The sequence below is a fragment of the Mugil cephalus genome, chromosome 11 (genome assembly GCF_022458985.1).
Source record: "Mugil cephalus isolate CIBA_MC_2020 chromosome 11, CIBA_Mcephalus_1.1, whole genome shotgun sequence".
NCBI lineage: Eukaryota > Metazoa > Chordata > Actinopteri > Mugiliformes > Mugilidae > Mugil > Mugil cephalus.
In genome coordinates, this window is record NC_061780.1 from 17,246,793 (window position 1) to 17,262,330 (window position 15,538).

General features: G+C 41.3%; 1 protein-coding gene across 1 annotated transcript; it reads left to right on the plus strand.

Annotated features, from left to right (window-relative positions):
* Positions 1-851: 851 nt before the first annotated feature.
* Positions 852-13,514, plus strand: LOC125016337 (phospholemman-like). Its single transcript, XM_047598776.1, has 8 exons — positions 852-1,016; positions 9,774-9,822; positions 10,238-10,270; positions 10,465-10,485; positions 10,634-10,708; positions 11,390-11,426; positions 11,553-11,596; positions 12,793-13,514. Exons 2-8 carry the CDS (start codon positions 9,789-9,791, stop codon positions 12,810-12,812), a joined length of 264 nt encoding a protein of 87 aa, XP_047454732.1. The 5' UTR covers positions 852-1,016; positions 9,774-9,788; the 3' UTR covers positions 12,813-13,514.
* Positions 13,515-15,538: the final 2,024 nt, after the last annotated feature.

Sequence of the window (15,538 nt, forward strand, 5' to 3'; positions counted from 1 at the left end):
TGGCAGGCAAAGGGGGTGGAGACTCGGATGCGTGCTCGGGGGGAGTTAAGTTGAAACACACCTGTGTAGACCTGTGCAAAAATAAACACCTTGTGTCGTTAAAGGGGCATCGTCTGGGTTATCATAGCATGCAGTGAAATAAATGAAGCCCCTGCTCCTGATGTTTTCCAGAAGCATTCAGTTTGCCCAGATCAGATGTAAATCAGATTCGTTTATTTTCACAAAAGATGTTTATGCCTGTAAATACACATGGAGCTGCATGGGGGCTGTCTGTAGTTAAGTCTTTGCTGTTATGCTGAATATACCGATAAAGGTGCACCAAAATGTAATGTTTAGCCTTATGTGTCTGCTTTGCTGTGTTCATTTAGGATAATTCAATCTGCTACAAGCCTTTGGCGAACGCATCACAAATTAAAATAAATGTAATTTCCCTCTTCAAAACGTTTCATGTTTTTTTTTTCAGGTTGTATAATACAGATCAAACGTTTATGCTGTGGAAATGGAAAAAGGCAGATCTTCATTAGTTTACACTTTAATTGCATTGCATTATTATAGCGATTATTAAATGACTTCTGTCTGTGTTTATTACAGCCGGGGTGTCGCTTTGATGAGTTTTACCATCAGTTGCCACAACTGGCATGAGGTTAGTCCAGCTTTACTCGACAAACTTCGACACATTCGTTGTCGACAAGCAAAACATTAACGATCCTCTCCGCCTCGTGTCACTGCTGATTCCGGATCAGACCCCACGCCCCTCTCCTTTGCAAAGCCCCAGCCTAAACGTAAGCAAGAAACCGACCCTGAATCAGAATTGACCAACAAAGCTGTAGCGTTTTAAACACTGCCCCCTTTTTTTAGCACAAAAAAAAACCAAGCCAACCTGTTGAGCGTCAGTGAAGGCAGGGTGTGGGCGCACAGAGTGGAGAAAAGTCACTGCGGCTGCTTCTGAGTCACGTATCCGTCCGCTTGTGAGAATTTTCCGCGTGTTTGTCGCTGCTTGATTCAACGAGTCGGAGGTAAGTGTTGAACAAAGAAATGTAGCTTAAATTTCACAAAGCGCCGTACTCTTGAATCGTTTTCTGCGGCTGCGAAAAAAATATTGTTAATGAAGTTCTAATTGCCCACATATGCTTCTTCTTCTCGGAGAACTCAACCACTTTATCAAATCTTACGCTATTGCGTTACATTTTAAGATGGTCAGAGCTTTCGAAATATTTTTTTCTTATAAAAACTTAAACGACTGTACTTTAACTGCCTCAAGTGCTCGAATGAAGTCCCTGGACGTTACATTTCCGGATTAAAGCGCTTCATTGTTTAAAAATGCGAAAGTAAAAAATCTGTTTATGTCGCATTTTTAATTTCCCTCGTGGTCACCAGTGGCAGGACAATAAAACGGCACGCGCCCCCGGGCCACCGTGCGTAACGGCCCGGTACAGGTTCCTTCCTTCACGCGCACCTCTCGCGCTGTATTCACAGGTTTCCAAAGGCTTGAAGTGCTGATTGACACAAAGAACAACTGTTAATGTGAGTCTGTTTGGAGTTTTGCTCCTTGTTTAAACTCGTCAGACAAGAGATCCAAATAAGCTTTTATAACTAGAAAGAAATAGAAATAACATAAATAGCAATTTATTCAGGACGGCACAGCTGTGTTGTGGTTAGGCCTGATGGTTCTGGGTTCGAATCCGACATGGGAAGACATGTTAATTGGTGATTATAAATTGTGAGTGTGATTTATACTACTCTACCGGGCTATGCAAGGTATTTGCGCACAGCTTGCTCTGTCAATTTGTGCCATCCAAACGCTAGTTGGCGCTGTGCCTTTTTTGACAGTCAAGTTAATTGTTGTTTCCACTTCCTGCTTCACTTTCAACAACTGAAACGTTCACCGAAACACAGTCGTAGAAATGTTTGTATCTCCAAACCTCCTTACTGATTCTTTAATTATCCAAAACAATGAATTCGAAAATTGTGGCGATGGAGAGGCTGCCAGAAATACTAACAACTGCGGAAAAACGCAACAACCAAGCGGGTCATTCACAGCACATTGTGACATTTCTAAGGTGCACGTCAGCTATGAAGGGAGGCTCTGCGTAGGTGCGCCAATTAACGCAGAAGCATAAATTGCTGGTTAGGAGTTGCGCACTGGACATTCAATTGAGACGTTCCACTGCGAAGCTATGTTGGATACAGCAATCTGGCATGCTTGTGTGTGTACGTGTGTGTGAAAAGGCCAGCCGATAAGAGCAGTGGTGATAACAGTTTTGCTACTTTGTGGCGCAAGGACAGACTGGGACAAGGACAGGAGCTGTCAAGTTCCGCTGTTTGTCGAGGCTGCTTTCTGTATAACTACCATTTGTCATTTTTTACACCAACAAAAACCCAAAAGAGTCACATTTGAAGAGCTGTAACCTAACCTCTGGATTGTGGCTCTCTGTGGAAGAAAGCTGGATCTTCTGGCTCAGGTCTTTCACTACAGTTTTTTTCATTTTTGTTTGAAGACTCTGCTTTGAAAGATACTTTTGATTTAAATGTTTGCACAAGGCCTTATTGGTGCATTTAGTGCTAAAGTACATTTAAGCACTGCTGCATGTTTTCACATTTCGCTCACGCTAGAGGCAACTAGACTTGTTTACTAAATGCGAGGTGTTCAGGGAAAATTTGTAAATCTCAGCCAAAGATGAAGATAACATAAAAAAAAACTCGCTTCCACCCTCCCCCTGCTTGAAAAATGGCATTTCAGTTCCTTCTTTTCATGTGGGAAACGGTGCCGTGAAAGACCGCCCCTCATCAAATACAGTTTTCTCACCTTTATTCGCACCAAAAATTCGAATCATTCACAAACGTGACATCCTCACTGTAATATACAAGAATGTGGTGTCTTCATTCTTTAACAAAAACTCAATTAACTGTAATTGTAAACTGGAGTATAATATTGACTAATTGTTTCTAGGCTAAACGAGGAGAGAGGCACATTAACAGATTTGGCAAAGGGGCATGAACAGTTAACTAATAACTTGGGGTTGAAACCTTTTTCTTTTCCCACGTTATAACTCTGAAACACGGCTGCAGACGGGTAAAGAGGTTGCCATGCACCATGTAAACATCCATATTTAAGCCTTGCGGGCGACATCAAAATTCAGTTGAATCCAAGGTGGGACAGCATCCACATAGCATGCTTTGGAAACGGGGCTGCAGTGCTTCAGGTGAAGAAAAGAGAGATCAGAGAGGTGGCAGGGTAAGAGACGGAGATGGAGAGAGTGTGAACAAAGGTGGCGACAGACGGAGTTGTCTTTCCTTTCTCAAGTGAGGCAGACTTAGCTCTCTGTCCTCACCTCTCATCACATGACCGTTGATCTTAAAAAAAACGAACAAAAAAAAAGATCAACCATGCAAACAGAGGGCAGGGGAGAGACATTTTCTCCTCCTTGCAAACACTTCGGTGACTCTCGAACACAGATTTAGAAACCTGAACAAGAACGCATTGATTTTATATCAGACGTGCGTCTGTGACCTTCACCGCGTTTCCAGTGTAGCCACAACTCGGCAGAGACACGGCCAATCATTTCTAATTCATTAACCTGAAATAATCAGCTCAGGCTTGACACGGAGATTATTAGAGCAGTCACTAGCTGACACATGAAAGATGAATAATTTATGCGCGGAAGGTGAGGTGATATGATGGAAACGTTCTGTCCTTTTATCCCGTGATTGTCACTGCAGAGCACGGAGCATGAAGTCTGTTGTTAGCTGCTGCTCCCTTGCAAGGCTTGTGGTTACCATGTATGACGCATGGCCCTAGTATGCCACACTCCCTCTTTCCCTCTGTCTGTCTGCGTCCCTCCGCATTTCCTCTCTTTCCCAACCGCATTCTCCCTCGTCTCCCTGCCTCCCTCTCTCTGTCATCCTCTCACACTGCTTCTCGTGTTTACTTGCAAACTCCGGTGATCGCCTGCCGCGCTACGTTTCTTACTTGTTTTCCTTTTTACACAATAACGGATGTTTTAACTCCGTCTGTTTTCCTTTAGTCATGCGAGGGAGGTTCACCTCAACAAGTTGTTAATTTGCAGAAGTGAAAACCAGGCTCGCGCTGTCTTTCAGCGCGTTTAATCCACGCCCGAGACCTTCCTGCCTCTCGTAAAGGATGTGCTGCGAACTGGAATGCACTGCTTCTAATTTAGGAATAAAAAACGCCACCGAGAATAGGCAGCTGTCTTTGTAGTGCAGTACAGGAACATAAACACAACGGCTGGAACAGGTGGGAGGGGGGGGGGGGGGTGTTGGAGAAAAAAAAATAAAAAATAGAAACGGAGACAAAGTTGCAGATGCACCAAGCAGAAATCCGATATCAAAACATGTACAATACATATGCGAACATGTTGTTCCTTCTCCATGTGTTTGCGTTTCAACCACTTAATAGATTCACTTGATACTTTCCCGCTTCTCTAAATGTGACCAGCAGCTTTAGTGGACGATTAAGTGGATGGGGCATTGTTGGAATAATCTTTTCTTGTAGACATTAGTTTAAAGAGGCTAATATGAGTGGTTTGGAAAGGCGTGAATGTGTGTGTTTGTGTGTGCACAGGGGATTATATGCGTCACTTAACACAACAAGATTTTCAAACAGAAATTGTATTTTAATAGTATTCGAATTTATTTATTTTTTTATTATTTTTTTAATGGACAGGAAAGTGGAGAGTGACAGGAAAGGCAGAGAGAGGGGAACGACATGCACGAGCCAAACACCACCCCATGAATTTAGCTTTTCAGTTGACGTTTTTCACTTCCATTTATTTATTTTTCTTGTGGTCACAGATTAACCCTACTGAAATGGTTGAAAAGCACATTGCAAAGCACGTGACATCCACAGAAGTGTATTTTTGTTCGTCGTCATCACTTTATTGGCAAGATGTCTCTTAAGTATTAAGATTCCAAACAGTAGAAATCATGTGCTCTCGTGGGATGGACAATTTGGGTCAGAAGTTTTCCGCAAATTCGAAACTACAGGTCATCCATCTTGGGTTCCTGACTCATACACAGCTGTAAAGTGTTGTGTAACCTCAAAGAGAGAACAGAAAGAGAGTGGGAGATGATTATGGGCGTAAATGTGGAGCTGAGGGAGTGAACGCAAAAAAATTTCCAAAATGAAAGGAGAGGGGTGAAAGAGCAAGGACGTGCAGAAGTGCATCGGGAGGAGTCGAAGTCTGAAGAAGTTGTAGAGGATTTGAGAGGAGACAGAAGCTTGACTAAAGCAGAAGAGCAGTGTGAAACTGGTCTCGGTCGCTTCAGATGGGGACAAAGGAGACAGATTAAAAGAAGTGTGTAATGACACAGAAGGACACCGAAGCAGTCATGAAGACAGGAAGAAAAGGAGAGATTTTGCGAGACAACTGGGGGGGAAAAAAAGAGTAATGAGTGATAGTCGGAGACAGGCAGAGGAGCGTGACAAAGCCTGAACAGTGAACTCTTTATCCCTGGACCACGCGGAGCTGGACAAGGAGCTCCACAGGAAATTTGTGCCCGAAAGGGAAAAAAACTAAATGCGGGGTCTTCAGCAGTCTCTTTGGCAATGTTTGATGTAAAAGCTGCATGAAGCATGAAACCATATTTCAATGTTCTGCAACTATGTCGATAATTGTTCTGCAACAGTACTCACAAATAAGTTTGTGGCCACTCTAAGCTGGATGCATACATCTTATTCTGCCTGTGCACCAGCTATGAACATGAATTTGAATAAACATTGTGGCTCCACCCTTCACCAACATTTGCTTTGGTATTATGATCTTCAAACAGGAGCAAGGCGGCGGCGCCTCCTTACATTCCACATCCTGCCCTTTTTCCACATGCTCCAGTCTCTACCTAACCTTTCCACCCGCCGTGTCTCTTTCTCTGGGACTGTCTTTCTCTCCCCCGTTTCTGTGTTTCCTTTTGTATCTTTCTTAAGAGGTAAACCATTCTCCGGTGGCCATTGGCCTATTTCCATCCACTGCATTCCCCCTGCCTCGCCTTTGGTTGCTGTGGGGAGGCGCCAGGAGAGCAGCCCTCACCCTGCTCTTCTCTCCCCCTTGCTGCCAAACTCCAAATACCAGCGGGCGAGGAGGCAGACGCATTCTCTTTGCTTGCATCCTTCATTATGCACCTCTTGTTTTCTAAGGTCACTTTGGATTCCCATGACACTTAAAATGTTAGTCCACGTGTAAAGTTGCAAGAAATAGTGAAGATTCCGATTACAATTCACACAGTGGCGTGATATCAAATCTTACAATGTTTATTTTAACAAACCAAAATTCAAATGTGGTCAGTCTACTATCACATGTGATGGTGAAAACATTTAAGTTCGTGTTTGAGAAACTAAGAACACCAAATATTTGTCATTTTTGCTCAACCCATTGCTGTTCCAACAGTGTGATTAATCTGGCAATTAACCTGTCTATTTGCCAACGCATGTTAAACAGCGTAAAAAAGCTTAATTTTTTGAGAATAGAAGGATGCACACCATTTCAAAGATACCATCATAACTGGAGGCTCAATAATTGCTTAAGTCAGACCAGTTGCACAAATGCAGGTGCAGATAAACCTCCAACAAAAATGGTCCTGTTACGTAGCCAGAGGTCCAGAATAATAAGTAGTTTCTGCGTTTCCGCTTCAGCAAACTTTCTCAATTTAAAATTCCATATCCACCACATTTTCTTGATTGTAAATTTCTGTTAGCTTGCTCAGCTCTGAACTATTGGCAGCTCATTTCATCCAACAGATGACTGTTTACCATGTCTTTAGCACACTCTTGGAACACATGGTGCTATCCTTATAAAACACATATGTAAAATACTAATTTTCTGTAGTAGTATTGTCATATATTTGAAATGGGACAATGTAGGAGCTGTAGCACTGTGCTCCCATTGTTTTCTAGTCACTAAGCTACAGTCATTTGGAAGGAAAATATTACTGAACAAAATTAAGCAGACATAAAATTCTTCTTTTTCGGTGTAATCAGACTCCTCTTACTCAGTGCCAGTAACGCTTACATTTTAACAGTTGGAGAGTGTTATCTTTCAAAAAAAGACCCAAACCATGGCTGCAATCCAAATGGTTCAATAACAGCTCCAAATATACTTAGAATATACCTTTTTTCTGCATTTTAGGCAACAACAAAAAAAAAATTACAGGAATTCTAACGGGATGAAGAATGATTGATCCAGTTAACTTAAATATTTAACTTGCTGTTGATCACCTAATCAATGAAACTCTGTGACCAAGAGCAGATCGGTCCCTTTTTAAAGCTGTAGCGGAGTGAATCTTTGACTGAAACATCTTTCATCCAACCACATCGGCGCTTCTGCTTGTGTGACCTTCAAATGCTAGCACTGTTCTCAAAAAGGAAATTCTTGAGATAACGGCGACAACATTTTTCTCACTCCCAAATAACTGTGAGGGACGACCACATCGACTGAAAACAGGTTAAAAAGCAGGCTGTAGTTTTAAAGGTTTTAGTGCAGACTCAAACGAGTGGCAAACTGATTTGATTAGATAGTCCTCAGTGTGCACAGATCACCTCTCAAACAGCCCTTGAATCTCTTCCAAAACATTTTCATGCCTCTCACATGTGACCGTGTGTGTAAATGCCATTTTGAAATGGCAACAGGCGTGTTTGTCTTTGGCCTGAGTGGAAAAGTGCAGTAAGTGGAAAATCACTGCTGTGTTAAGGTGTGTCACCGCCCAGTGCACATGGTACGGTCTGCTTCAACATGGCAGCCAACACAGCAGAAACACATTTTCAGGAAATGTATTTGTTCACTAAGGATGAACAAGTGTGCCTAAGTATAACCTAATAATTGCCAAGTCACGGGTACTGGCATTTAAACATATCTGCACTGGCTAATGGCCAGAGACACAAACCACACCATCTATACACTAATGTGCTCTGGGAAATGGGATTAAAATGTCAATTCTAATAGGAATAGCTTTGGAAGTGTGAGTGCACTTTAATTATGTTATCATGGATATTCTTTCCCTTATCTGGGGACTTGGAGAGTGACAGTAGGTGACTGCATGTACATAAATGACTATGGAACCTGCATTTGCATGGTAGAGTCGGACTGTAGTCAAATACACACCAATCAGCCAGCGTTAATGCCACCGACGGGAGAAGTAAATAACATCAGCCATGTTGTGACAATTCAATATTCTACTGGGAAACTTTTAGACCTGGCATTCATGTGGATGTTGCTTAGGGCGCACTCGCATCAATTGTCCCGTACCGTGCTTCTCACATTACCCCAAACGAAGCCTGATAAACGACATACATGACATGGCACGACATCATCATATAAAGAATCAATGGAGAGTGAACCCGACAACACGGCTGTAATGACTCTCTTGTTCTTTTCGAACTATCTTCAAAAGTAGTTTACCCTCTGCCTCCCACCAATGTGAAACCTTCGCCGCTACCATTGTTGTTGTGATGAGGGGTGGTCATTTGGTTTATACGTCATGGTGAGGTTTCTCGCATCCTTTTTTCGTAACAGCGCATGCATGACCAACCGTTCCACGCTGAAGTACACCTCTTCAAACGAACATGGCGAATAACACAAAGTGTTGAATCGGCCAAGGTTGTGTTGTCAGACACCACGGGGCACAACTGTTTTGGAGGCACAAGGGAGACCTACACAATAGTGGGAAGGTGGTCATAATGTTATCGGTGTAATGTTGCCACTGAAACAAGAAGAAGAAGAAGCTGTTTGAAGCTTTACCGTGGCAGTGGTTTAATGCAGTTACGAAAAAGATTTAGCTTTGCCGTCAAGGCTCCATCTGTGCACTTAGAGCCCATCAACATTAGCTCAAGTTTCTGTGCGAGTCGGGGAGAGAGAGAGAGGAGGGGTTGGTGGGTTGGTGGGTTGGTGGGGTGGGGGGCAACAAACAAGACAGACCACTTTGTGCCTATTTGAATTTGATCAGATTTCTTTGTGTGTGCTTCATAGGGAACGGATGCAAGTCCTGTGAGAGAGATGAGTGTGTTTTTGTGTGTTTAAGTCCCTTTAGTGCCCCTCAGAAAACTGTGGCTGAATGTTACATCACGTCTCTGTTGACTTTGTTAGCTGGTTCGAGCCAGTTTGGAGCACCGCTATCAGCACATGCATACACACATTTACAACATGATTGTGATTCGCCTCATATTAATGCAACTAGACTCTTGTTCACATTATCAGAGAATGATCCCAATTAACTTGAAACCAAGTGTAAGTTTCATACGTTGGGCCTTAAAACGGTGTTAGCAGCAGTTTGTTTATATTAGTTATGTTATGCCATGAAACGCACGTATAAAGCTTTGAGTACAAAGTGTGAAAATAAGTTTTTAGAAAAACCACACAGCTGAAAGTTAAGTATGTGAACTTAACAATAAATGGATAAAAGGGCTTATTAATAGGCAAGTAAATGAGGTGAAATATGCCAAGGTGATCATGTGGATGTTTGGGACGTATATTATGTGAGATTAGGGACACAGTCGCACGAGATTAGGTGGTGTTTTACTGCCTTTACTTCTTACTTTACTTCAAAATTTAGATTTTACACTGTAATTTGGGTAATGGATGGATAACTCCAATACAACGCTGGTTTGTCTGTCCCTTCGTCAACCACACACGGTATTCTTGGCAAAATAAGGTGCTACACAGCTAAGCTGACCGCAGGATTTTCTCTCTCTGTGTATTTGGTTTATTGGTTGATTTGCTGAATATTGTCAACTAAAGCTTATGTTGTGTTTTTGTTTTTGCCAACAGCCTCAAGCTGAAAAGATGTCGAAGACCTGCGCTTTGGTGTTGATGACACGTAAGTAAAACAGTACTTAGAATAAAATTTCAATATTTTTCTTCCTTTCTTTTACGTCGCATATATTAAGGCTCATAGTCTGAGAGTTTCACTGTACATGTTTTAGGTAACATGGTAGCCCAAAGACGAATGGTTAGATCATTTTGCCAACATACATGGCTGACTGGATGCACCTTTAAGTCTGGGTTTTACTAAGGGATTATGTCTTCTATAGAAATATATCGTAATATTGTAACTGTAACAAAGCGTGCTCCACAGTTTTAGTGTTGAGCTTAATAGCATACAGCTTCATTTAGTGGAGGAAAAACAACAATTAAACACTTCTTATTACCTGTAATGTCATTAAAAGTGTTTTTCTTTTAGTATTAGACAATTCTGAGAGAACAATGTGTGTAACTCCTCTGTCTCCTTGCAGTTGTGTCCCTGGTGTTTGCAGAAGAACAGAGCAGTAAGTAAACTACAACAATTTGTTTCTGCATTATTTCATATAGTATCTGGTAGCACAGTGTAATGCTTGAAATAGGGTTTGCCATTGTCTATGCTCGGCACACTTTGTACTGTTTACTTCCTGATGTCACATGGAGACCTATCTTCACTGTGTGTGCTTGTTTAACTGACTCTCATTCATTTCTGTCCCTACAGCAGATGACCCCTTCACCTTTGGTAATTTACCTTTTCATTTAATCATTGTGAATGGAAACAGGACGATGATATCAGCAATTCAACACACTTATTTTAAAATTTTTATTATGTAGCAATCAGGTAAAGTTGACCCAGCTTTATTAATGGTTTGAATTATGTTTGTGTTCAGACTACCACAGGCTGCGCGTCGGAGGCCTCATTCTAGCTGCTGTCCTCTGTCTCATCGGCATCACCATCCTGCTCAGTAAGATGCAAATTACGCCCCCACACCTCCGCATTTAGCCGGTGCACGCCTGCTGCTGAAGGCAACATACTTTGTTGTGTTGCTAATCATCTGCGTTTGAATCCACATGTGGCTACTAAAATACCAGACTGTCAAGTGGTGGCTGGAGACAGTGTCCTACCCCCTAGTGTTTGGATCTTGTCACCTCTTTTGTCATTGTGAACTGTCCACTAGACACTATCACCTGCAGTGAAGCCACACCCCAACCATTGATAAACTATTTTCATACTGTCCACTCACTGATGGAGGACTGTAACACTAAACTATATGTGTATACTTAAGAAAAAATAGAAATATCTAAGTTTGGGCTGTGATTAATTAATAAAGCATATAGAATTAAGTGGGAAAGTTATTATTATTATTTGGTGCACATATTTTCACTTACGTTCATTTAATGAGCTATTTATTTATTGATTGTGGTAGTTTGGGCGACTTTTGAATCACTGCCAGTGTCCTGTGTAGATTTACCTGTATGCTCGTCATACACATGAATACCAGTTGCCACACCAAGGCAGCTACTGTTGAGCAGGGCTGTGATTATTTTCAGTGTGCTTAGTCTTAAACAGACTTGCTCAAAAACACACAGACATTGTAAATAATGGCTCTGTTTTTCTTTCTTTCTTCTTTCGTGCCTCCTTCTAGGTGGCCACTGCAGGTGCAAGTTCAACCAGAACAAGAGGTGATACTTCTTTCAGTAAAACATTTGTGTAATCAGAGTGATATTTTTTTTATTTGATATTATTCCGCAGTATGTGAGTGTGTTTCATTTCTTTACCCTGACTACTTTCCTTTCTATCGTTTGTAGAAGGAGGACAGGAAGCAATGCTCAGCAGATGCTCAACGACCAAGGTAATTAACATTCACCTTACAACGAGCCGTCTTTTGTCTTCGTAATTGGCCGTGAGAAAATCTAGAGCTCTGCTCAGTCCAAACAAATCCCCCTCCCAGCAGTCAACAGCACATTGTTGACCGAATAAATTCGTTAATTTACTCAACTCACTTCATTGGGCTGTAACTCAGCGTTAAATGAAAAAGATGTGGTTATCATAGCTAAAACAAGTGCAACACTCGTTTCCTTTACAGATTACTTACAAGCTGTTTTTTCTACAAACACGCGGTGCTTTCCACTAAGATTGAAATATATTTGTTGTCCAAACAATTAAATAAAATACTGCGCATGTATGTAGACCTTTATGTAATAGGATATCCACCTTTTCTCGCTCTTAAATATTTAAGATTTCATCACCGGCTCGGCGTCCTGCCAGGGTCTAAAGTTATATTTACTCTATCCATCTGCTTCACTGTAAACAGCCTTGTGTCATCCACACACATACTGACACAGAGTGGAAAGCACTCGCAGCGCAGGACAGAGATGCCACGGAGCTTGCTGTTCAACAGGTGGTGGGACTCTGGGTGTCCGTCAGGCAGAGGAGGGAAGGAGGGGGACGAAACGCGGCGTTAGGGAGAGACGTGTCGCGGTTTTATTCAGAGAAGAGAAGCCACAAAAAGATGGCCTGTTGGGTTTGTAGAGAAATGACGCACGCAGTTTAACAGCGGCGATGTCGAACCCCAGCTAGTTTGATTTGATTTCAGCAGCTTAGAGACAATACACAGGTGGCCCATATGGAAAACCTGTATATGTGTGTGGTATGTAAGCAACACAGCAGGGGCCTACTGGGACCTGCTGCGCAGATAGGCAGTTTCCACTTGCATGGACACACGCCACTATTTTTGCTAATGAGCGGTGGTGTGAAGGTGGCATTAGCTGCGAGTATTTAATCCTTTGTGGAAGCTTAATGCAAATGATCATTCTCCAAACGACCCTCACAATATGCTGAGAATGCTAGAGTGCACAATATTTGTAAAAAAAAAAAAAAAAGTGAAAGAAATAGTGATGTAAAGGAAAGTCTGTCACTTTTTATTTTTTTCGTCCTGGTTATGTAACGTGATCAGTTTTGGAGGAAGAGAAATCACTCTTACACTTTTATCACATTTTCTGAATTGTCATTTTCCCCCGTTGTGTGTGTGTGTGTGTGTGTGTTCAGGCCGTTCCTGCGACTGCTAGGTGTCGACCAGAACACAGCGATGTCCCAAACCTGCAACCGACAGACAACACAGAGGAGAGGCAGGAATCGAGACACCTGACAAGATGCTTTTTGTTGTTTATTTAGAGAGATCAACGGGAAGTTGATCAGAGGTGTAAAGCTTTCTGTCTGATCTGCTGTCTGCGCCACTACACAAGCAGCCAACTCGGACGTAGTACATTACACTTTTGTCACTTTCATTTCAGTCAATTTATTATTATTATTTTTCTTTTTTTTTTTTTGTTTGTTTTTTTAGTTTTAAGAAAACCCTGACTTAAACCGACCACTATATCGATCCCTTTGAGAACTCCTTCTACAGCTGAAATGCTTGGTCGTTCACTGGTAAATATTTGTGTTAACAGATTTTACTGATTGAAGTGAAAGTGACTTCACGCTGCAGTAACACAAACCTATTTACCAAAAGAGTAAGTGTCCGCATACTGTAGGCTGTGTCTCACACTCGTCTGTACTGTATGTGAAAGGTAAACGTTCATGTAGATGTTAGACGCTTAATGTGACCAACCTAACCCGCCGTCTGTGCTTTCGTGTCAAATATATGAAATCCACTTAGTCATGAGTAATTTAGAGTGGTGTTGACAATTCATGCGTTTAGCTTTATGGAGGAATGTAGTGGATTGCACTGTTCTGAGAGTCATGTTTCTATAAAAGAACCGTTGAAACAACTTTGGACTTCCAGTTTTTGTGTTTGTTTCATTGTTCGGTTTTCAGATCAGTCTATACACCATACACCATAACCGATCAGGCTTAACATTATGACCAATGACGTTAGGGAAATAAAAAACATTGACCATCTTGTGACATTTCAATTTTCTGCTGGGAAACTTTTGGACCTGGCATTTGTGTAGACATTTACCACCCAATGACACTCCTTGATGACGGCGGCCATCCTCACAAAAATGGTTTAGGAACAACTCAAAAAACACGAAAAACAGCACAAGGTGTTGATCTGGCCTCCAAATTCATTAGATCCCAAACCATCAAGTATCTGTGGGATCTGTGGAACAAGCATGAGACACAGACTCCTCCCCTCTCCTCAAACCACGTGACCCAAAGGTTATTTATTACAATTATAGGAAGGTAGTGGAAGCTGTTGGAAGCAGGTAAACATTACTAAGACCTGAGATTATACTCTTGTTTGCAATCTGTTGATCACAACTCACAAAACAAACTACACTGTGTAGTTTTACTTCCTGTCAACTCGAGAGGCCTGTCTTGTTTTAGTAAGGCTCTGGCTCCATCTAGTGAACACTACAAAATGTATATCAGGCATCTATTCTTTCAACAGGGGAGCTGTTGCCGTAATGTTCAAATCCCCACTATGTACACGTAGCAGTAGCACCCACTGCTCCAAGTGTACCTTAAATGCTGCAAATACAATAAATGCATACATACATGCGTAGCCAATATAGTCATTTTGATTAAGATTCTCATTAAAAGTTTTGATGAAAGTAAATACAACCCTCTTCGATTACAATAAATAAACAAATTACCATCTAGGGATTTTTTTATTTTTTTTTTTACAGAAAACTGAATAAGTCTGATTGACTCTTTTTAAATTAAGCCTTCATGTACATACCTACAATATAGATATATATAATACAATATAGAGGTATAGAAAATGGAAAATTAAATCAAATGAAAAGGCCTAAAGGTGGCGCCAGAGGAAAGGTCAAGTCGTCACATCACTGGGATTCCACAAATGTGAGATGTATCTTGTTTTTTTTGTTTTGCTTTGATGTGATGCAATACCCGTTACCATTATCATTTAATAATCACTGCTCAGTAATACTCAGCACAGAGCCTTCTCGCTTTCTGGCCAACAGACCTTCACTGGCAGAGTCGGCCCAAGCCTCCATGGGACCCGAAGCAAAATTTGATTTTGGGGTCCTGCATTTCTACCAATAATAGTTGTTGATCATGCACACACCTACTATAAACTCATTGCAGCTCTGATTATCCTGTTGTCGGTCTGACATGTCTTAACACATGTATGTGTTACATGCTGAAATTATGCTGTTGTTTCATGTGTAATGGAGTTTATTTTTGTTGCAACAAGTACAGTCAAAACTACTCAGTTACAATATACAAACATTATAATGTTCATTTTTTATTTCTTTTGGTTTCAAAAATTGCAACAGCAATGTGCAAAAAATAATTGAGAGCGCAAGAACAACAATGAAGTGCAACAACAAATAAAATCCTTGAGATATATAATAATAATAATAAATTCAACTACAAAACAATTAAATAATGACATAAATGAACGAGTTCTCTGAAAGAAGGCAACAAAAGTTGTCTAAAAAAGCAAATAAAACTTTGGGAAATTAGGTCTTAAAACTATATAAATGTATGTAACTAGCAAAAACTTTAGTAAAAAATAATCCAAATAAACTACCTTAATGAGTTTTTGCCCCTCAGTGGCTTTGACCATGGTGACGTCACGTTCATACCCTACTGTATGGTGATGACAGTCTATCCCTGATCTGACAGTGAAACCTGGATCCTTCCTCTGACATCACCTGAAAAGAGGGAGGGGGCTGTGACGAAGGCTGTCCTCACTGAGCTCTGCTGCCTCCTCCTCCTGCTGCTTCAGTGTAAACAGCACGACTAGTTCAGCGTCCAACAACTCTTCTTCCGGACAGAAATTTTACGACACACAACGGGACAGGTATTGTCCTTCATTAAT

Excerpts from the sequence above, each read along its gene's own strand:
- LOC125016337 (XM_047598776.1), top strand. The coding sequence starts at position 9,789 with ATGTCGAAGACCTGCGCTTTGGTGTTGATGACAC. Across the intron at positions 10,709-11,389 it reads CGGCATCACCATCCTGCTCA|GTGGCCACTGCAGGTGCAAG; the intron begins GTAAGATGCAAA and ends GCCTCCTTCTAG. Across the intron at positions 11,427-11,552 it reads AAGTTCAACCAGAACAAGAG|AAGGAGGACAGGAAGCAATG; the intron begins GTGATACTTCTT and ends TATCGTTTGTAG.